Source organism: Oryctolagus cuniculus, chromosome 3 (genome assembly GCF_964237555.1).
Source record: "Oryctolagus cuniculus chromosome 3, mOryCun1.1, whole genome shotgun sequence".
NCBI classification, from domain to species: Eukaryota; Metazoa; Chordata; class Mammalia; order Lagomorpha; family Leporidae; genus Oryctolagus; species Oryctolagus cuniculus.
Genome location: NC_091434.1, coordinates 136,984,481 through 137,005,969, shown reverse-complemented (window position 1 = coordinate 137,005,969; position 21,489 = coordinate 136,984,481). Strand labels below are relative to the sequence as shown.

Sequence of the window (21,489 nt, the reverse complement as noted above, 5' to 3'; positions counted from 1 at the left end):
AATCCCAAGGTGAGCAGTGGGAGGGGGTGGTGCCTCCGAAACTGGGGCACGCTGCGGTACAGACGAACTGACCACATGGAAGGCAGTAACCACCGCCTACCGCAGGGCTGGGAAATACACTCTCACCACCGAGTCGCTGCTACCTGTGAACAGCCCGAGTCAGCGCAGATGACTGAGCAGTTTTAACTGTCTTAAGTAAGGCAAGGGACCTGGGGAAAGTTCGGTTTGTCCAGCAGCAAGTCTGCAGAATGCAGCAATGCCAAGAACAGTTCTGAATCATGCCGGTTTTGCAGAGTGGAAGCCAGCCCCTGCTGCCGGCCCTTGGGCATCCTGAGCAGGTACTAGCTGCAGTAGCAAGAGCTAAAGGACGATACTTTCCATCTTTCAAGTCTCATAAAGGAACATATTATTAAAATAAAAACCCAAAACAACAAGCCTCTCTCCCACAGCACTCTCATTTTGGCCATCGCCTGCTCGGCTGCCACTCTAATTGGACTTGAAGTGCTGCCTCCAGGAAAGTGACTCAAGAGCCAGCTGGAGCAGAATGCAAATAAGCCGGTGGGGGTGGGAGCCCCAGGGAGAGGAGAGGACAGGAAAAGAAAAACAAAATCAGGAGGAGAGGGAAAGAGGAGAACAGAGACCCACCAGAGCACAGCTTACAACATAATTAATAAGCAAGAGTGGGTCCCAGCCTGCAACCCTGGCGAAAGACAAGTCGGACAAAAGTCATGTCTAATCCTCTTTAAATGTACAGGTGCCTCCGGAAGAAGCTGACAGAAATGGAAAAGGTCATATGAATGGTAACACTGAAACCCTCATTTTCACACTGTAGCTACCAATAGCGTAATTCCCAAAGGAAGGCTTCCTGTGGTCTAGCGGCCTCCAGCATATCATCTGGGGAAGAAAATGACTAACTGCTGGATCAGTACACATGCAGAGTTGAAGGTACAGGTTTGTGGTTTGTGTTCCCTGCTCCTTTGTGTAAGTGCACCATGTTCCAGCAAGCTGACAACCATAACCTTGGGAAATGCAACCCACCCCGGCCCCTTCCTCAGCACAGACGACCTCTCCCCCCACCTGCAACCCCGCCCTGCCAGATACCCAGGAATAAATTCTGATGTTAAACATTTATCTTTATAAGCAAGGAGGATTTGGCTTGAACAACTATTTAGACTAGTAAAGCTAACAGCTTTGAAAGGCTTAAAAAATGATTTCACCCTTGACATGCTACACAAATAAGAATCATCTCTGTGTCTGAATCTTTTAATCAAGATTTTTGTTTGAGGTGTTCCCTTTTCTTTTTTTTTGCCTTTGTTGCTGTTGAAATGATTTTAACATCAGACTAAAAAAAGAAAAAAATATTTCTATAAGATTTGATTATGGCTCTGCTAGTTAATTGCCATTCGATGTCACACATACTAGGTAGCTTGGAATAATTTCAAGGCTAGCCACTGACAAGTGTACTCTACTTAACAGAGAAAGACCAAGCAGTCAGATGGCACGTCCCCCTGACCCACTGTGCACCTCAATGCACTGAACATAGTCTTGGAATGGGGCCAGATATAATGGGGCCAGGATAACAGACATAGTAGAATTCTTTCTCTTCACACAGGGACTCCCTTTCCACTGTCTGAAAGGTTATTTCATTGTCTATATCATTTTCCAGCAAGGTCAATGAACTACTTTCACCAGTACTGACCTAGAGAAATAGTGAAAAAGCCCCACAGTATGCAAAAATGGAAAATAACTGGGTTCCTGTGGGATGAGCTACTTCACCTTGACCTTGAAACAGTAAAGATGTGGGATGATTTTTTTGTTAACTACTCAAAGAACAAACTATTTCATTAAAAGTGTCTTTAAAGTCTCCTTTTCTCCTTTTACCAATTAAATTTAAGTGGATTTACTTTTCTTTATTCTACTTTATAAAAACATGGACGAATATATATTTAACATTTTACTTAATAGGTAATACTGACACCAAACATTTTTCCCTTTGTAGCTATGCATTTATTTACCTGTGCAAAATCAGCAGCAAGTCGCATTTTCCCACCTTCACCAAGAGGTCTTATGAGACTAGCATTGCGGATAAAAAGTTCAATTGCTCGTTGGGCAATAGCTTCCGTGTTGTCAAAGACAAAATCTGAGCATTCGAAGTGTTTGAAGTAGTCACTCATAACTCGGGCAATGAAACCTTGCAGCTCCTTCATGTACAGAGAACAAGGAACGTCGGGCTTTCCTGAGCCGGACACCGACCTGCGACAGAACAAGCAGCTGTTCTCAGCACCAGTGCACTCAACTGCACTCTCCCATTCCCCACCTCTGGAGGCTACTTCAGTCCTGTGCAACTTTTCCCCCTAATGGTGTACAAGTATCAAAGAACACAAGAAAATATTTAAATCATACTCTAGTGGTCCCCCTCCCCTTTTTTTCTCCGATGCTGGAAGGACTGCTGAAGGAGCTTTAGAATCCATGTACCTGAATACTATCAAGAACGAAATGGATAACTATCTGTCCTGGTTGAATCTCATGAATCTGTCCGCACTCGCTGGCCTCGCCACTTCCATCTCTTCTACAGTTTGCCTGCTTAGTGAACGCATCAATCACGGACCCTGAAATAGCATTTTACACTTTGTAACGACAGAAAATGCTGCCTTTTCCAAACAAATTCCTGGCAAGGACATCTTTGCTCTTGCGCTATTTAATCAGATCAGTCGCATAGCAGAATTCTGACTGTGGAAGCAGTTATGCAACAATACACGTGGTGTGCAGTTTCTCCCTCCAGATGAGGAGGTTTGGAGAAGCTTTAATTTGGCTCAGCAGATGATGCCAGCTGATGCTCGAGGATACACTATTTATAATTTATAAATGCTTACAATCGGCCTTTAAAGAATATATTAAAAATGTGAAATATTTATAGGAACAAGAATTATACCAAAATTAGAAATCACCTGATATTGTCTAATAGATGAGATCATTAGCTATATAAAGCTGAATCGCTTCAGAAAGCAAGTTAAGTGTTTTCATATTCTGAGAATGACGTAGAAAAACACGATGGTCTAAAGAGGAACAACAGACATAACTAAAATTCCTAGAGTAAGATAATGAGGTGAACTTAATTATCTTCAGATACAGCAACGGTTACTATAAATAGGCTGCTAACCAGAGGTTCTCCAACCCTAAAAGCAGAAACAAACAAGGAAATCAGGCTTCTGTTCCAAGAGGAAGGGATGGTGTTCAGGTTAAGAAGGAATGTTTTGGCCGGCGCCATGGCTTACTAGGCTAATCCTCCACCTTGCGGCGCCGGCACACTGGGTTCTAGTCCCGGTCGGGGCGCCGGATTCTGTCCCGGTTGCCCCTCTTCCAGGCCAGCTCTCTGCTGTGGCCAGGGAGTGCAGTGGAGGATGGCCCAAGTGCTTGGGCCCTGCACCCCATGGGAGACCAGGAGAAGTACCTGGCTCCTGCCATCAGATCAGCATGGTGCGCCGGCTGCAGTGCAGCGGCAGCGGCGGCCATTGGAGGGTGAACCAACGGCAAAGGAAGACCTTTCTCTCTCTCACTGTCCACTCTGCCTGTCAAAAAAAAAAAAAAAAAAAAAAAAAAAGGAATGTCTTAACAGCTGCAAGGCCACTGAGGGGCACATGGTGTCACCACCAGGTGGGCTTCCCAGTGGGTGGAGGGAACCACGGTGAGTCACGGGGGCTCTGGTGGATTCAGACCACCACACAGCTGGCTTGATTCAGGTTCTGTCAGTCCAAAAAGTGGAGTTGCAAAAAATGGTCCTCCTGCTCTTCTTCCTACTTTTTAAAATTAATTTTTAAAATTTGAATTTGGTTTTTCTTTTTTTCTTTTTTTTTTTTTTTGACAGGCAGAGTGGACAGTGAGAGAGACAGAGAGAGAAAGGTCTTCCTTTTGCCGCTGGTTCACCCTCCAATGGCCGCCGCTGCAGCCGGCGCACCGCGCTGATCCTGGCAGGAGCCAGGATCCAGGTGCTTTTCCTGGTCTCCCATGGGGTGCAGGGCCCAAGCACCTGGGCCATCCTCCACTGCACTCCCTGGCCACAGCAGAGGGCTGGCCTGGAAGAGGGGCAACCGGGACAGAATCCGGCGCCCCAACCGGGACTAGAACCCGGTGTGCCGGCGCCGCAAGGTGGAGGATTAGCCTATTGAGCCACGGCGCCGGCTTGAATTTGGTTTTTCAACATACTATAATAATGTGTAATTTCAAGATATTTAGCTATGATATATATACATGGTGTGGAATGACTGAACGGAGTCAATTAACATATTGATCATTTTAGATAATTATTTACTCCTCCTAAGTACAACTTGTATCCTTCGACCACTATCTCCTCATACTGGCAACTCCCAGTCCCTGAACCCTCTGTGAGTTCTATTGTTATGGATTCCGCACACTGCTGAGAATATGCAGTGTTTGCTTTTCAGTGTTTGACTTACTTCACTTAACAGGATGTCCTCCAGTTTCATCCATGGCTGCATTAGATAGCATTTCCTCTTTTTTGAAGACTTAATAGTACAGTACACACATATACCATATGCAGCATTATGTACAGTAGCCAAATGAAGGAACCACACTAAGTGTCCATCAATGGATGAATAAAAATGGACACTTAGTGTGATTCCTTCACTTGGCTACTGTACAAAATGCTGCAACGGACACACGAGTACTTTCACACACTTATTTCAAGTCCTTAGGATCTACACTCAGAAGTGGGTTAGCTGGATCATATGGTAATTTTATTTTTAGTTTTGTCAAAGAACTTCCATACAGTTTTCTATAATTACTGTACTAATTTAAATTTCACCAACAGTGTACAAGAATTTCTTTTTCTCTATATCCTCACTAACATTTATTTTTTTGCTTAAGATAATTTTTTTAAAAAAATTCACTTGGGGCTGGTGCTGTGGTGTAGCAGGTAAAGCCACTGCCTGCAGTGTTGGCATCCCATATGGGTGCCGGTTCGAGACCCAGGTGCTCCACTTCCGATCCAGCTTTCTGCTATGGCCTGGGAAAGCAGAAGATGGCCCAAGTCCTTGGGCCCCTGCACCTGTGTGGGAGCCCTGGAAGAAGCTCCTGGCTCCTGGCTTTGAATCAGCACAGCCTTTGTGGCCAGTTGGGGAGTGAGCCAGTGGATGGAAGACCTCTCTTTCTCTCTCTCTTCTTCTTTCTCTGTGTAACTCTGACTTTCAAATAAATAAATAAATCTTTTCAAAAAATTCACTTACCTTCATTTATTTATTTGAAAGGCAGAGAAAGAGACAGACAGAGATCGAGAATTCTGAAACGCCCTCAACTGCCAGGGCTGTGCTAGCTGAAGCTGAGAGCCCAGACGCCACCCAGGTCGCACATGCTGGCAGGGTCCTAAGTACCAGAGCCATCACTGCTGCCTTCCAGGGGGTGCATCAGCAGGAAGCTGGATTGGGAAGCAGACCAGGAACTCGAATGCAGGCACTCCTACATGGGATGTGCCAAGCAACAGCTTAACTGCCGTGCCAAAGGCCCGTTCCTATTTTGTATTTTTGATAAAAACCAATCTGACATGTGTGATTTCTTGCAGGTTATCTGATTGGTTAGTACATAGTCAATTATTCATAGTAATTTTCTATCATTCTTTGTACTTCTGTGGTATCAGCTGTAATGTCTCCTTTTTAATTCCTGAGTTTGAATCTTTTTTTCTTAGTCTAGGATAAGAGTTTATCAATTCTGTGTACCTTTTCCAAAAAATCAGCTTCTATTTCAAAGTTTTTCTGTTGTTTATCTTGTCTCTACACCATTTATTTCTGCTCTGTTCCTTGTTACTGCCGCCCTTCTGCTTACTTTGGGTTTAATTTGTTCTCATTTTTCTAGTTTCTGGAGGTAAAATGTTAGGTTGAGATCTCTTTCTTTTTTGAATAAAGATGTTTATTACTATAAATTTCCTTTTTAGAAATCTTTTGCTGTATCCCTTATATTTTAGTATGCTGTATTTACATGTTCATTTGTCTTAAGATATTTAAAAAATTTTCCTTTTGGTTTTTTCTTTGATCCATTGATTGGGAGTATGTTAATTTTTACCCACACTGTGGACATTCTAGGAGTTCTCCTCTTGCCGATTTCTAGTATCGTACTATCGTAATAAGAAAAGATACTTAGCCGGCGCCATGGCTCACTAGGCTAATCCTCCGCCTAGCGGCGCCGGCACACCGGGTTCTAGTCCCGGTTGGGGCACCGGATTCTGTCCCGGTTGCCCCTCTTCCAGGCCAGCCCTCTGCTGTGGCCAGGGAGTGCAGTGGAGGATGGCCCAGGTGCTTGGGCCCTGCACCCCATGGGAGACCAGGAAAAGCACCTGGCTCCTGGCTCCTGCCATCGGATCAGCGCGGTGCGCTGGCCGCAGCGTGCTGGCCGCGGCAGCCATTGGAGGGTGAACCAACGGCAAAGGAAGACCTTTCTCTCTGTCTCTCTCTCTCACTGTCCACTCTGCCTGTCAAAAAAAAAAAAAAAAAAAAAAAAAAAAAAGAAAAGATACTTAATGCAATTTCAATCTTCTCAAATTTCTTGAGATTTGTTTTGTGATCTAATATGTGACCCATCCTGAAGAATGTCCCATGCTTGTTTGAGAAAAAACTGTGTTCTACTAGTTTAGGGTAGATGTTTTGTGTATGTCTGGTAGATACAAACGACAAAGTTCAATGTTTCCTTATTAATTTCGTATCTGGATAATCTACTCATCATTGAAAGTGGGGTACTGCTGTCTTCTACTATTCCCTTCACATTCATTAATATTTGTGTGCTCTGATGTTGGGTATGTATGTGCTGATAATTTTTTTTTAAAGATTTATTTATTTGAAAGGCAGTGATACAGAGAGAGAAGGAGAAAAAGAAAAAGAAAGAGAAAGAACAGAGAGAGATCTTCCAGCCCCTGGTTCACTTCCCAAATGGCCACAATAGCCAGGGCTGGGCCAGGCCAAAGGCAGGAGCCAGGAGCTTCTTCCAGGTCTCCCATGTAGGTACAGGGGTCCAAGCACTCAGGCCATCTTCTGCTGCTTTTCTAAATGCTGGCACTGCAGGCAGAAGCTTAATTAGCTAAGCCACAATGCCAGCCCCACTTACAATTAGTACAATCACTTGAATCCTTTGTATAATGACTTTCTGTCTTTTCTGACATTTTTTGACTTAAAAGTTATTTTGTCTGACGTAAGTATAGGTACTTCTGTTGTCTTTTGGTTTCCATTTGCATGGGTTCCCTTTTTCCATATCTTCATTTTTGGTTTATGATGGTCCTTAATGGTGAGGTGAGTCTCTGTATATGCAACACATAGTTGGTCTTTCATAACGTCTTATGTTTTACCAAAAGTATAGTGTTTTCTCATACTTTATAGGATTAGCCCAAGAATGTTAATTCTAGGTGCTGGAGTTGAAGCACAGTGAACTAAACTGATGCATGCTATGCTGGCATCCCATATGAGCCCCAGTGGCTCATCCCATACAAGCAGCCCTAGTGGCTGCTCCACTTCCAATCCAGCTCCTGGCTAATGTGCCTGGGAAAGTAGAGCAGACGGCCCAAGTGCCGGGGACCCTGCTACCCATGTGGGAGATCTGGATTGAGTTCCTGGCTCCTGACTTTGGCTGGGCCCAGTCCTGGGGCACTGGAATCATTTGGCAAGTGAACCAGTGGATCGAAGATGTCTCTGTCACTCCTGTAAGTAAATAAATAAATCTTTAAAAAATATATTAATTCTAGCCAGGTAAAATGATTCCTTAAGCACTAGAAAATAACATACTAAAACAAGTTTGACAGGCATTTGACAAAATAAGTAAAATAATAAAAGATAAAATTCTGAAATACATATATCAATTTTTATTGTATATTAAAAGACTAATTTAAATTTACTAGAATAAAAACTTGCTTGGGTATTGCTAAAGCTCAGTTTCCCTAGTCATACCAAAGCCATTATTAAAAGATTTTCAACTGACAAAGTGAAGTAGTGAGCTATGCAGACGTTTAAGGGTCTTTATAGTGACAGCCTGCATGCAGATGTTGAAGGTAGGAGGATTAAACTTCTGCACAACTGGGAATTGGTACCTGTTCACCTTTCCATCACCAGTCTTGTGTGAACGTACTCTCCCCTTCTCAGAAGTGCTCACCTAGGATCTAGGTCTGCCTCCTCCTGCCTCTCCTCCTGCCTCTCCTCCTCCACTCCAAACTGTAATGAGACACGAGTCATTCTACACTAAGTGAAAGGATTTTAATAGATGAATTAGGTCAGTCAGACATTTACATTTTAAATGTTAACTTGGAAAGAAACACACTAGTTCTATTAAATAAATTTCAACTACCAGGAAACTGTGTTGAAGATTACTTTCTAAATAGCAGGGATTCTATCACCACACTGACCTAGAAGGTAAATATGATTCCTTTTCTCTAGAATAGGTATGTAGGGCTTAAAGAGACAGGTATTCACAATTTTTTCCCAACTGATACCAATGGGGGCCGGCCTTAATATACAGGTGACTCCTATTTCTTGAACTGTTTAATCCAACTTCACCTTATAGTTGATATTAGCTATATAACTATATCTATATATCAATATCTATGAAATGGCATGAAAAAATTACTAATGACACAATTCTAGAAAGTAGGAAGATTATTACCCATGGGAACAATCCTTTAAATAAAAGCAAAAATGCTCCACGCTCCTATACTGCTACATAGGGAGAAGGACTTTCTGTGGAACCTCTCTGTCTATTGTATATATGAGTACTAAGCTGAAATGCAAACATCAAAAGCCATATGGGTATAAAAAATAAGGACAATGTTACAGACCTTACAATAATGCTTTCCATTCATGGCAAACTATCACTTAAAAACCAGTCTGTCTTACTAGTATTAAGCAAACTTGTAAAAACATAGCCAATTGGGAAAGCAATTTGCAGCCGTTACAGTCTAATATTTCATCTGCAGGGTACTGGCTGTAGGTCACCCATTAAATCACTGACGTTTCTTACCACTCAGAGTGAGCCTTCAAAAATTACCTCATTTTGGCTCCCTTTTCAGAGGCATTCATGATTGGTCTAATTGGGACATTTCACATCACTTTTGAACAGAATCCATTTCCTCCCAAACGTTCGTAATCAGCAGTTTTATCTCCTATTGAGTTCCAAACAGCGTTTTTTTTTTAATTCATTTTGTCCTTCTGTGCTTTATGCCATTATTGAAAATAGAGACTGCTCTTTTGACACTTCAGAATACTATGTAAGTGAAATGGCAAATGATTTGAATAATTCAAGGGCAGTGAAATAATCACTATTTTTTTTTTCTAGAAATAGCAAACCAGTGGTTGGAAACTAAAGAAAGTAGATATCCTTTAAACAATATGAATATAAAGAAACAAGATGGTATAAAAATAATAAGGACCTATGGTCCTAGGAATATAAAATCCATGCCAACATGTTAATATTTGAATGTTAAGCTCTAGAACTATTTCAAGATTTTTAAGAAAGCACTCCAATAGATATATGGATGGTTTTCTTATATACTAAACCAAAACTATTTTGCTCTGCTTTTAAAAGATTTCAGCAAACTGGGCTGCAAACTCTGATGATTATTATGCTCAAGATACAGAAGCTATGCATGAGCAAAGCACAGTGTTTGTTCTAGGTGTGATGTGAGCAGGTATCACGGCCATAGAAATTCTGAGGAAGGACACAGCAGGCCTAGAGGAGGCTGAGCAGGTGCTTGCCCCCAAAGCCAGAGGAAGATGCAGATAAGCAGAGTGGCAAAGGCAGCACCTTTTACACAAGGATAGCAATGCCTCTGCTGGGAGTAGCCAGGAGGCTGACAGAGAGGGTGTTTGTGAGAAGTAAGGGAGAGTAGTGAGACTGGAAGTAGAAGGTACCATCACTCCCACAAGCTGTGAACTGGTGGGCACAGACCCACACACCCATCCCACATGCCTGCCAAAGGAGAGAAATGATGGACATAGCAATGGAGCCATTTTTATCTTACTGGGGCTCATCAAGGGGTAGGCAGGAGGTTAGAAGCCCACACCATCACAAGGGGAGCAAAGTTCTAGGGGGTAAGATGCCCGATGGAGTCGTGGTGGAGGTAGGAAAGAAAGCCAAAGGCAACTGAGGTTAGTGTGGTTTTGATGAGAAATTATTACCCAGAGAAATCTTCCTGATGCATGGTGATGATGATAGCCTCGATAGCATCCCCCACGGAGGTCAGTAAGGGCTGCACAGCATTTCCCATCAGAGTGTGAATCGTCTAAAAAGAAGAAAGCACAAAGGAGAGGCACAATTATTGAAAAGCACCAAGAAAGCTGAGACATGAGAAACAGGTGACTAGCAGTTTTTGTATTCCGTCAAATGCAGATTATTCGTAGTTCAACTCCACAGAAGTCTGCTCCCCTTCCTAGCTGCCGTCAGCAATGATTTCTAAAGCTCAAAATACATCAAAATGGCACTGAAAAATTTCAACTCCCCCACTCATTTCCCCCCCAAAGATTTAGTGGTTAAATGAGCTCACGGAGAAGCCAAGATGTGTGAAAAGAGAGGAGTATGCCCACTTGTGAAGTAAAAGTCAAATGAACACTTTTTTTTTTTTTACTTCAAAGTTTCTCAAGAGAATGAGGCAAGAATAAAAGAAATTCTTTAAAAATTGGAATAATATCTTAAGCTCCTAGCCAGAGGGAATATGAAGGATGTGCTGGTGAGCCCTATAGGACAGAATAGGTATTTCAGGGGTCAAATTTTTGTGGAGAGACCACAGCAGTGATTCTCAGCTGTAGGCAACTGTGCTCCCCAGCTAACATCTGGCAGTGCTTGGAAACACTGCTGACCATCACAGCTGGGGAGAAAGCAGGAGTGTGCTGCTCGCATCTAGTGGGGGGAAAACAAGACTGCCGCTACAAATACGCCTATGCACGGATGGCCCCCGCAACAAAGAATCATCAAATCTCAAATGCCCATATTGTCAAGGCTGCAAAACAGTTCTACAGGGACTTTATGGTCACTGCTTACCTTATTTAAGACTCTAGCCCTTGAGAAAAGGTTTAATAGGACCCTTCTTAATTACATTCCCAAATATTTTCTGTAGCCCTTGGCCTCTGGTGAAAATAAACACATTGTGTACAGGCTTGATTGAGAGAGAGAGAGAGAGTGTGTGTGTGTATGTGTGTGTGTGTGCTCACATACAGTATGTCCTCAGAGAGCCCATGGGTCAAAGCAACAGATAGAAAGTCATAGCAATAAATATCCTAAGAGAGTACTGTGGGGTCATGGGAGGGACCTCCAATGTACACCGGCAGGATATGAAAAATAGATGGCATGGCTTGAGCTGCATTTCAGAGAACAAGTAGGTAAGACAAGGTGAAGAGAGACAGGTCATCCACTGACAGGCTTGGGAGCCCGGGGAAGCCGATACACTTGGAGCACTGCAGACCTGCCATGCGTCAGAGAAGCCGCAGGAGACATACTCCGTGTAGGCTGCTAAGAAGTGGGAATTTATTCTGAAGGGACTAGGAAAACAACGATGAGTTTTAAGCAATGAAAAAAAAATGTGGTAATGATTTGAATTTGGCAAAAATCCTTTTGGACAGTAGGTTGGATAAATTTGACTAAGACAGGAGGACAAGTATGGGCCACAGTAGTAGTAGAGACATAAAATGAGTGCCTGAACCAATTCAGAGGCAGTAGCCATAGAGATGAGGAGATAGCAAGACTTTGTAATTAGATCTATGACATACAGAGAAAAAAAAATTTAAGGGGACTTTTTTTTTTTCTTTAATGACTTAGTGGTATTATTTAATGATATGACTTAGCAGTAGTTATCTAAATACAGAAGCAGCAGCAGTTGATTTGGAGATGCAAAGAGAAAAAGGGGAGGAGTTCATTTTGGGACATGAGTTTGAAGTGCATATGGGAAACCCATATGGGCTATAAAATAGGTATTGAGGTATTTAAATTTGCAGTCCTGAGACATTTTGACAAGAGTTGGTAGGGGAGGGGAAGCCAAAAGAGTCAATAAGATCCCAGAGAACACTGTGTTGACTAAGCCCAAAAGCCATTTTATAGTCATGCTGAAAAAGAGGAGCCACTGAAGGGTCAGAGGGAAAAACACTTATGGAGTACACATTACGTGACAGGAATTCCAATCTGTGCTTCACAGGTAAACATTTCACTTAGAACCAAATTATTCCTTCTCAAAGAGTCATTAAAATATTTAACAGAGATAGGGAATCTACAATAATTCACAGATGGGAAAACTGAAGTCAAGTTAAGGTGACTGTCTCAAGCCACGACTCAGCAAGCAGAAGAACTGGGGTTTTCTAGGTCCATGTGACTCTGGTCAGCTTTCAATGAGACTATGTCACTGGACAGAGGGGGAGACTCTAGAGTATGGTGGAAATATGAGGACAAGAAGAAACAGGGTTTCTAATTCTGAAATGAGGAGTGTCTAACTATAGATCTAACTATAGATCTTTCTACAAATAAGTATAGAAAAAAAAAAAAAAAACACACTGAAACCAAAGCAAATCAAACATTCTGGAGGGCTCTGAAGACAGAAAAAAAAAAAAAAAAAAAAAAAAAAAGACCCACAGTTTTAGAGAGATGAGGAAACCTAGAGTAAGCAACCAGAAGGGCATGGTTTGAGCTTTTTGTGGCTTTGCCCTGAGGATGACTACAGTCATGGAAGGGCAATTCTGAGAAACATGGAAAGAGAGAGTACCACCACCAACACAGCCCATCACCTTTCAGGTCAAAGGAATAGACGGGAGCCTTGAGTCAACCAGGATTGTAACAGAGTGGAAGGTGAGCCTTGGAAAGGGGAAAGTCGGGGAAAAAGCATGCCTAATTCTATGTTGTACACTCAGCACTAGTCTTTAGCTGACTCATCAACCACTCATGTGCAGAGCAAACTAAGTATGGCCTGCAACCAACTCAGTTACAGAAGTGAACTGAGATCAGATGCCTGGCCAGCTGCAGGTCTGACAGTGCACAATTTGAGTCTAATCAAAATAATTGTCTGTTAGAGCAAAATCCTCAACCCTCTTAGAAGAAATAGGGAAAAATACTGAGTCAACACAACAAAATGTTCACAGTGCTCAGGATATATTCAAAATTCTTACATATACAAAAAGCTAGGAAATTTCATCAATTCTGGGGGAGAAGATAATCAACAGATGCCAAGCCTGAGACTACTCAGACTACAGAACTATCAGACAAGAATATCAGTATGATAAAGAAAAATATGCTCGTAATAAATAAATAATAGGAAATATCAGCAGAGTGGTTAAAATTGGGAAAAAGAACCAAAAGGCAACTTAAAACAAAAAATTACACTATCTGTAATTTGATAATCAACTGGGTAGGTTTAGTACAAGAATTGAGATCAATCACAAAGGAGAGAGTCAATAAAGCTGAATAGAGAACCAGTAAAAATCCATCCAAATAAGATTAAAAGAAAAAAAAAAAGGATTGGAAACATAACTGAACTTATGAAACAACAAATGATCTAATATGGTGGTAATTAGAGTTCCACCAGCAGAGAGAAAGAATGGGTTAGAAAACTATGAGGGGGGGGGACAAAAACCCCAAACTTCTCCAAAATAATAAAAAGCATGAATTTACAGATTTAAGATGTTCAGCATACCTCAAATAGGAAATTCTTTTTTTCATCTTTTTAAAGATTTATTTATTTGAAAGGCAGAGTTAGAGAGAGAGAGAGAGAGAGAAGAGGAGAGGAGAGGAAAGGAGGGAGGGAGGGAGGAAGGGAGGGAGGGAGAGAGGGAGGGAGGGAGAGAGGGAGGGAGAGAGGGAGGGAGAATCTTCTATCCATTGGCTCACTCCCCAAATGGCTGCAATGGTGAGAGCTGGGCTGGTCCAAAGCCAGTAGTCAGGAGTCTTCTCTGCGTCTCCCATGTGGGTGGCCCTTGTCTCTTCTATTGAGGAACAGTGTGCTCTTAATTCTATTTGTTGAACTCTTTTACTTAGTGTAGGGTTAACTTTACAATCATTAAGTAAACTGAAAAGAGATCTTTGTAAAAATGGAAGGGAAGAGTGAGGAGGAAGAAGTGTTGGAGCAAGCGCAGGAGGGAGGGTAGGGTGGCAAGTATCACTATGGTCCTAAATCTGTATCTATGAAATACATGAAACTTGCATAATATAAATAAAATTTAGAAAAAGGAAAAAACTGAAGGTAAAATAAAAATATTTTTGGCAAAAGAAAATTAAGGTAGTTCATTGCCATTAGATTCACACACAAAAAAATGATAGTAGCCAGTTGAAGGAAATGCTACTACAAGGAAATTTTAAAAATATACATTATTATTTTTTAGAATTGTATCTATGAACTACATTGAATCTGTTAAATTTAAAAAAACTAAGAATAAATTTTAAAATAAAAATATTATTACTAAAAGCAAAAATTACTGTCTTGTGGGGTTTATAATGCAAGTCATACTTCTACAAGATTTCTATATTTTACATGACATGGTCAGTATTATCTCTAAGAAGGCTGTAAACAGTTAAGGATAGGGGCTTGGTGTTGTGGTGTAGCAGGCTAACCCAGCTGCTTGTGATGCTGGCATCCCCTATCAGAATGCCAGTTTGAGTCCTGGTTGCTGTTTCCAATCTTGGGTCCCTACTAAGGTGCCTAGGAAAGCAATAGAAGATGGCCTAAGTCCTTGGGCTCCTGCCACCTATATGAGAGACCCAGATGGAATTCTGGGCTCCTGTCTTAGGCCTGGACCAGCTCCAGCCTTTGTAGCCATTTGGGGAGTAAACTAGAAGATGGACGATCTTTCTCTCTCTCCTCTGAAATAAATAAATCAATTTTGAAAAAAAATTAAGGATGTATTTGGTAACCCACAAGAGGTTCCACTAAGAAAAAGGAAATCAAGTAAAGAGGTACAAATGAAAATTTGAGAAATAAGTGAAAACAGAATTCTTAAAGAAATTCAAATCATCCAAATAAGGTGAAGAAGTAAAAGAGAGCAACAAAAGACAAATAATAAAATTGTGCACTTAAACGACACCCTGTTAATATCTGTGTTATGTTAATAGGCTAAACATCCCAATTAAAAGGCAGACATGATTAGAATACACAAAAAGGCAAGACCCAATTATATAGTGTCTACAAGAGACACACTTTAAAAATAAGTGGATAGAAGACACACCATTTAATCATTAAGCACACAAAATATATTAACTAAGTCAATTCTAGGTAAAACAAAGAGTAAGACAGTAACTGCCAATGAAGGCAAAGAGGGAAATTTCTAACAAAAAGGTCAGCTCATCAAGAAGGCATAACAAGATAAACATATATGTAAACGAGCTTCATCAGAGCTAGTAACACAGCTTCAAAACTGAGGAGTTAAGAAATGAGCAGGGCCACACACATAATAATAATAATCTTTTAACCCCTCTGTTTCAGGAAATGACGGAATAACTACATAAAATACCTGTACAGACATACCTTAATTGTTGTCCCTAACACTGTACTCAACAGTTGAAGACTACATATTACTTTTAAGCACATACATTCACCAAGACAGACCATATGTCATGTCATAAAATAAGACCTGAGTACATACAAACATAAATCCATACCACCAAGTAAGATTTAAGCTTGTAAGAAGAGTGATCATACAAAGTATGATTCTGACAACAGAATTAAATTAGAAGTCAGTAACAATAAGACATACATGAAAACCAAAAACACTAGAAATTTTAAAGCACATTTCTCAATAATCCATAATTCAAAAAAATAAAAGAGAAATTAGAAAACATTTCAACCTGAATGAAGATAAAAGTACAATATATCAAAATCGCATTGATGAGAGGGAAATTTACAATTTCAAATGTCTATTTTAGGGGGGAGGGTCTAAAAATCGATGGCTGTTAAGTCTCAAGAGATCTTAAAAAATGCAAAAAAAAATCAAAGTAGAGAGAGGGAAATAAAAAAAGAGAAAGGAAAAAACAATCAATGAAATAGAAGACTAATAGAGAAGATTCCTGAAGTCAAAAGTTGGTTATTTGAAAAGACCAACAGGGGCCAGCATCGTGGTGTAGCTGCCTGTAACACCAGCATCTAATATGGGTACGAGTTCAAGTTCAGGCTGCTCCACTTCCTATCTGGGTCTCTGTTACTGATTTGGGAAAAGCAGTGTAAGATGGCCCCAGTGCTTAGGCCCCTGCACTTGTGCGGGAGACCTGATGAAACTCCTGGCTCCATCACACCCATGGAGGGGTGGGAGTTGGAGCAGGGCATGGCCCAACAGATGGAAGATCTCTGTCTCCCCTCTGCCTCTGTAACTCTAACTTTCAAATAAATAAAAATTGGGGCCAGCACTGTGGTGCAGTGGTTAAAGTCCTGCCTTGCAGAGCCGCCATCCCATATAAGCGCTGGTTGGAGTCCCGGCTGCTCCACTTCCGATCTGGCTCTCTGCTATGGCCTGAGAAAGCAGTGGAAGATGGCCCAAGCCCATGGGCCCCTGCACCTGCATGGGAGACCTGCAGGAAGCTCCTGGCTCCTGGCTTCGGATCAACTCAGCTCTGGCTGTTGCAGCCATTTGGGGAGTGAACCAGCGGATAGAAGACCTTTCTCTCTCTATGGCTTTCTCTATGTAACTGTGTCTTTCAAATAAATAAAATGGATCTTTAAATAAATAAACTGATCAATTAAAACAATCATAAGAAAAAAGATGTTCCTGTCCTAAACTGAAATGCCTGGGTTCAATATCTGCCTCTGCCTCCTGAGTCCAGCTTCCTACTAATGTGAACACTGAGAGGGAGCAATGATGGCTAAACCATCACTGATTAGTTCCTGGCTAACCATCTGGAGACCTGTGGGAGACCTGGACTGTCTTCAGCCTCTACCAAGCCCCAGTTGTTATGGCTAATTAGGGAGTGAAACAGCAAATGGGAGCTCACTTGCTTGCTGCCGCTAAAATTAAAAAAAGAAAATTTAACAATGAACACAGCAATATTCCTTATGAATATGGATACAAGTATTTTTAATAAAAATAAGTAAATCAAATCAAGGAATTACCCTGTAACAGGGTAATTCATTATGACTAAGGTCAGTCTGACATTTGAAAATGACTGTAATGTACTTTTTATTAAAAGAATAAAGGAGTAAAACCATGATTACTTCAATACATGAAGAAAAAGCTATTTGATGAAACTCAACAGCATTTATAACAGAAAAGCCTCAGCAAACTATGAAAGGAAAGGAATTTATTTAACCTGATACAGAACATCAATGAAAAACTGACAGCTAACAGGACTATATGGATTAACCTGTAGCCAATGGCATACTTAAGATATTAAATTACTAAATTCTTTCCCTGGGGTCAGAAGTTAGTGAGGTCTACTCTATCCAGTTCTACTCAACATTGTATCAGAGATCTTGGCAGTTAAACAAGGCATGGAAAAATGGGCACAAAGGTCAGAAAGTAAGACAGAGGAAGAAACACTGTCTCTAACAGATGATGATTCACATGGAGCACTTCATGGCTGGACGAGGTCACCCAGTAGAGAAACAAGAGACAGGAAGAGAAAGCATCTTAGGGAAGGGCTTCATTTCAAGGATGGGAAGAGAAAAACCACCATCAAGGAAACTGAGAAAGGCAATGGGATCCTATTTCATATGCTCTTTACAAATAGCAAATGTGTTACACACTTTAAAAAGATATACCCAAAATAGCCAAAATTATAAAAATATTGTAGCCTCAGCAATCTGGAATATTCTTATATAGAACATCAAACCTACATAAGGGAAAAATGAAACTTTGCCACAGATAAATTTAGCAATACAATCACTATCTGAACAGGACAATTTCAGTAAAAAAATGGACCAGAATTACTGGGCCAAAGTGTTTAAATGCCACTCAACATTCATGGTGGTTATAATGAAATGACTCTAAATGAATACTCATATTAATTATGCTATTCATGGCATTCAATGAAGGTACTTAAGAAAGCTTATGGAAAATGCATATGAAAAAAATATACATGGTTTAAAAAGTTTTTAAAGATTTATTTTAAAGGCAGAGAAACAGAAAAAGAGGGAGATACAGAGATCTATACACTGGTTTGTTCCCCAAATGGCTGCAACGGTTGGGATTGGGCCAGGCCAGAGCCAAGAGCCAGGTACTCCATGTTGGTATTCCACACAAGTAACCCAACTACTTGAGCCATGGTCTGCTGCCTCTGAGACACATTAGTAGAAAGTTGGATCTGAAGCGGAGGACCCAAGACTCAAACCAGCACTCTGATGTGGGATGTAGATGTCCCAAGCAGCAGCTTAACTCACTGCATCACAACACCTGCCCCTCAAGATTTCTGCACCAAAGTAAAGATGTTAATTTCATCTTCCACTTAGTTTTTGAAGTTCCCTTACATTAATACTTGAAATAGATGGTGATGAACCTTGAGCCTACAATAACATCTGATCTTGTATAAAATCTCAACAAGACACAGAAGATTATTATGTTTATATCTGTATTTTTAGTTAGTAAAAAAGAATGTTTAATTTATTCTCTAACAAATAATAAAAGTATACAGATTTTTGCCTCTTGGGCTGCAGTCATGTATACACCCTAACACTCTATCCCTATTCTATCTATAATTCAAGGTGACCCAAATACTTGAGCCATCATCTTCCACCTCCCTAAATGCATTAGCAGGAAGCTGGAGTTGGGAGCAGAAGCCAGGACTTGAACCAGGCACTCCGATAAGGAATATGGGCATCCCAAGAGGTGTCTCAGCTGTTGTGTAAAACGCCTGTTGTCGATTATTAACTTTTCCAGGTTATCTCCATCATCAGGCAAAGTGAAAGCACTCTGTTTTAACTTACACAAAGTACTTTCTCAAACTAAAAGCTGTGATCCATCACAGGTTAAAAACTCATAGTAGGGGCTGGTATTGTGGCGTAGTGGTAAAGCCACTGCCTGCAGTGCCAGCATCCTATATGGGTGCTGGTTCAAGTCCTGGCTGCTCCTCTTCCGATCCAGCTCTCTGCTATGGCCTGGGAAAGCAGTGAAAGATGGCCCAAGTCCTTGGGCCTCTGCACTCACGTGGGAGACCCAGAAGAAGCTCCTGGCCCCTGGCTTCAGATCAGCGCAGCTCTGGCTGCTGTGGTCAACTGGGGAGTGAACCAGCAGATGGAAGACCTCTCTCTCTGTCTATCTGCCTCTCCTCTCTCAGTGTAACTCTGCCTTTCAAATAAATAAATAAATCTTAAAAAAAAAACAAACCTCATAGTAGTGGGTCACTATCAGAATGTTTTAAAAAGTAAAAGAAAAGCAGAGCAAATATCAGAATGCAATCACACAGAAATTGGTGAAATTTTTCTGTTAATTATAGAAATGTATATGCATTTGTATAATATAAATATTGGAAGTTATCTATGCACTTAAAATGCCTACATATTATGTGTGGGGGTCACAGAGTAAAACGTCTATTTTTTTAAAGATGTATTTTATTTATTTAAAAGGCAGAGAGGGAAAGACAGAGACAGAGAATCTTCCTTCCACTGGTTCACTCCCCAAATGGCTGCGATGGCCAGGACTGGGTCAGACTGAAGCCAGGAGACTGGAGCTTCTTCCAGATTTCCCATGTGAGTGTAGGGTCCAAGTACTTGGGCCATCTTCTACTGCTTTCCCCTGGCTCACTATCAGGGAGTTGGATCAGAAGTGGAGTAGCTGGGACTTGAACTGGTGCCCATATGGGATGCCAGGCCCCCCCCAAAAATGTATTTCTTACTGTGGGTAGGGAATAAAGAATGCTTAATAGCTATGGTAGCAAGATAAGGGAAACACTATGGCATTAAAGAAAAGACACTACTCTATTCTCTGCCTGGAACCAAGAATGTTAAGACCTTAAGTTTGTCAAATGGGTCCAAATTTATGTTATTACTATTATCTAATACATTTGACAACTCTTACTGAAAAATTATTTTACTATGGCAACTTTCACAATATTTAATCAAAATGAGATGAGTACTTATTGGAAACGAACAGGGTACAGAGAAAACATCTTTTACTATATTAGGAGAAAACAGACTGTCTCCTTCTCTTATCAAATCTGTTACCTATGAATTTAGTGTCCTCACATTTTGGTGCCTGTTAAATCCCCAACCAAGCAACCTCTTCATAGCATTCAATCTCAAAAGTTGCTTATCCTTTAGGATTTGTGATATCATACTCTCCTAGTCTTCTTTTTCTCTCTGTTCATTTCTTCTCTAAATTTAAGTGTTTTTGGGGCCAGCGCTGTGGCATAGCAGGTAAGGCCACAGCTTGCAGCAGTGGCATCCCATAAGGGCATCCGTTCAATTCCCTTCCAATCCAGCTCCCTGCTAACATGCATGGGAAAAACAGTGGAAAATGCCCCAAGTCCTTGGGTCCCTGGACCCACATGGGAGATCCAGAAGAAGCTCCTAGCTCCTGGCTGCAGGTTGGTCCAGCTCCAGTTGTTATAGTCATTTGGGGAGTCAACCAGTGGATGGAGGATCTCTCTGTCTCTCTCTGCTATAACTCTGCCTTCCAAATAAATACAATAAATACTTAAAGCAAAAAAATAAGTATTTTTTCCTTGAGGTTCATTTGTAGACCTTCATCTCTCTACTTCCCTTGTTTTAACTCTCTGTCATTTAAACACAATCTAATGGTCGACACTTATTACCTGGTTGTAGGTATACTGTACTACTTTATAGATGAAGAAATCAAGGGAATAATAAGACAGCTTATTAACTTATCTGAGGTCATGCAACTGATCAAATAGCTGAGGTGGGATTCATATACAGGCAGTTTGCCTCCAAAGTCTGTGTTATGTGGCCTTAGTTACTTACTTAGTAAGTAGTAAATATTTAGTTAACGAACAAATGAATGAATGAATGATGGTGGCTAGGTGTAGCAGACACAAGTCTTTCTGGCTAATGTGATACAAGCTCACCAGCTATATAACCATGGCAAAGTGACTATTTCTAAGATGCACAAAATGAGAATGTAATATATAACTTGAAGGGTTGTTTTAATATTTAAAAATGTGCCTATGCATGTCTTAAATTAGCAGGTGCTAAAGGATATCTACTATTGTTATAAAAATGAATGATTCGCTTGTTTTCTAAAGTTACCTATTGTTGGGGCCAGCGCCATGGCTCACTTGGTTAATCCTCTGCCTGCAGCACCAGCATCCCATATGGGTACTGGGTTCTAGTCCCAGTTGCTCCTCTTCCAGTCCAGCTCTCTGCTGTGGCCTGGGAGGGCAGTGGGGGATGGCCCAGGTGCTTGGGCCCTTGTACTGCATGGGAGACCGGGAGCAGGCACCTGGCTCCTGGCTTCAGATCAGCACTGCGCTGGCCGTGGTGGCTATTTTGGGAGGTGAACCAATGGAAGGAAGTTCTTTCTGTCTCTCTCACTGTCTATAACTCTACCTGTCAAAAAAAAAAAGTTACCTATTGTCAACTATGATTCTTATATCAATAGT

At 41.1% G+C, this 21,489-nt stretch overlaps 1 protein-coding gene across 2 annotated transcripts in view; it reads right to left on the bottom strand.

The window, feature by feature from the left end:
* The window catches only part of COG5 (component of oligomeric golgi complex 5), a 359,204-nt gene that overhangs the window by 20,695 nt on the left and 317,020 nt on the right, over window positions 1-21,489 (bottom strand). For both annotated transcript variants that reach the window (XM_008258350.4, XM_070071149.1), the window contains 2 exons: window positions 10,161-10,264; window positions 2,016-2,253 (listed from right to left, as the gene is read on the bottom strand). In XM_008258350.4, the coding sequence (XP_008256572.1) occupies window positions 2,016-2,253; window positions 10,161-10,264 (342 nt within the window). The remainder of the gene's footprint in view (window positions 1-2,015; window positions 2,254-10,160; window positions 10,265-21,489) is intronic.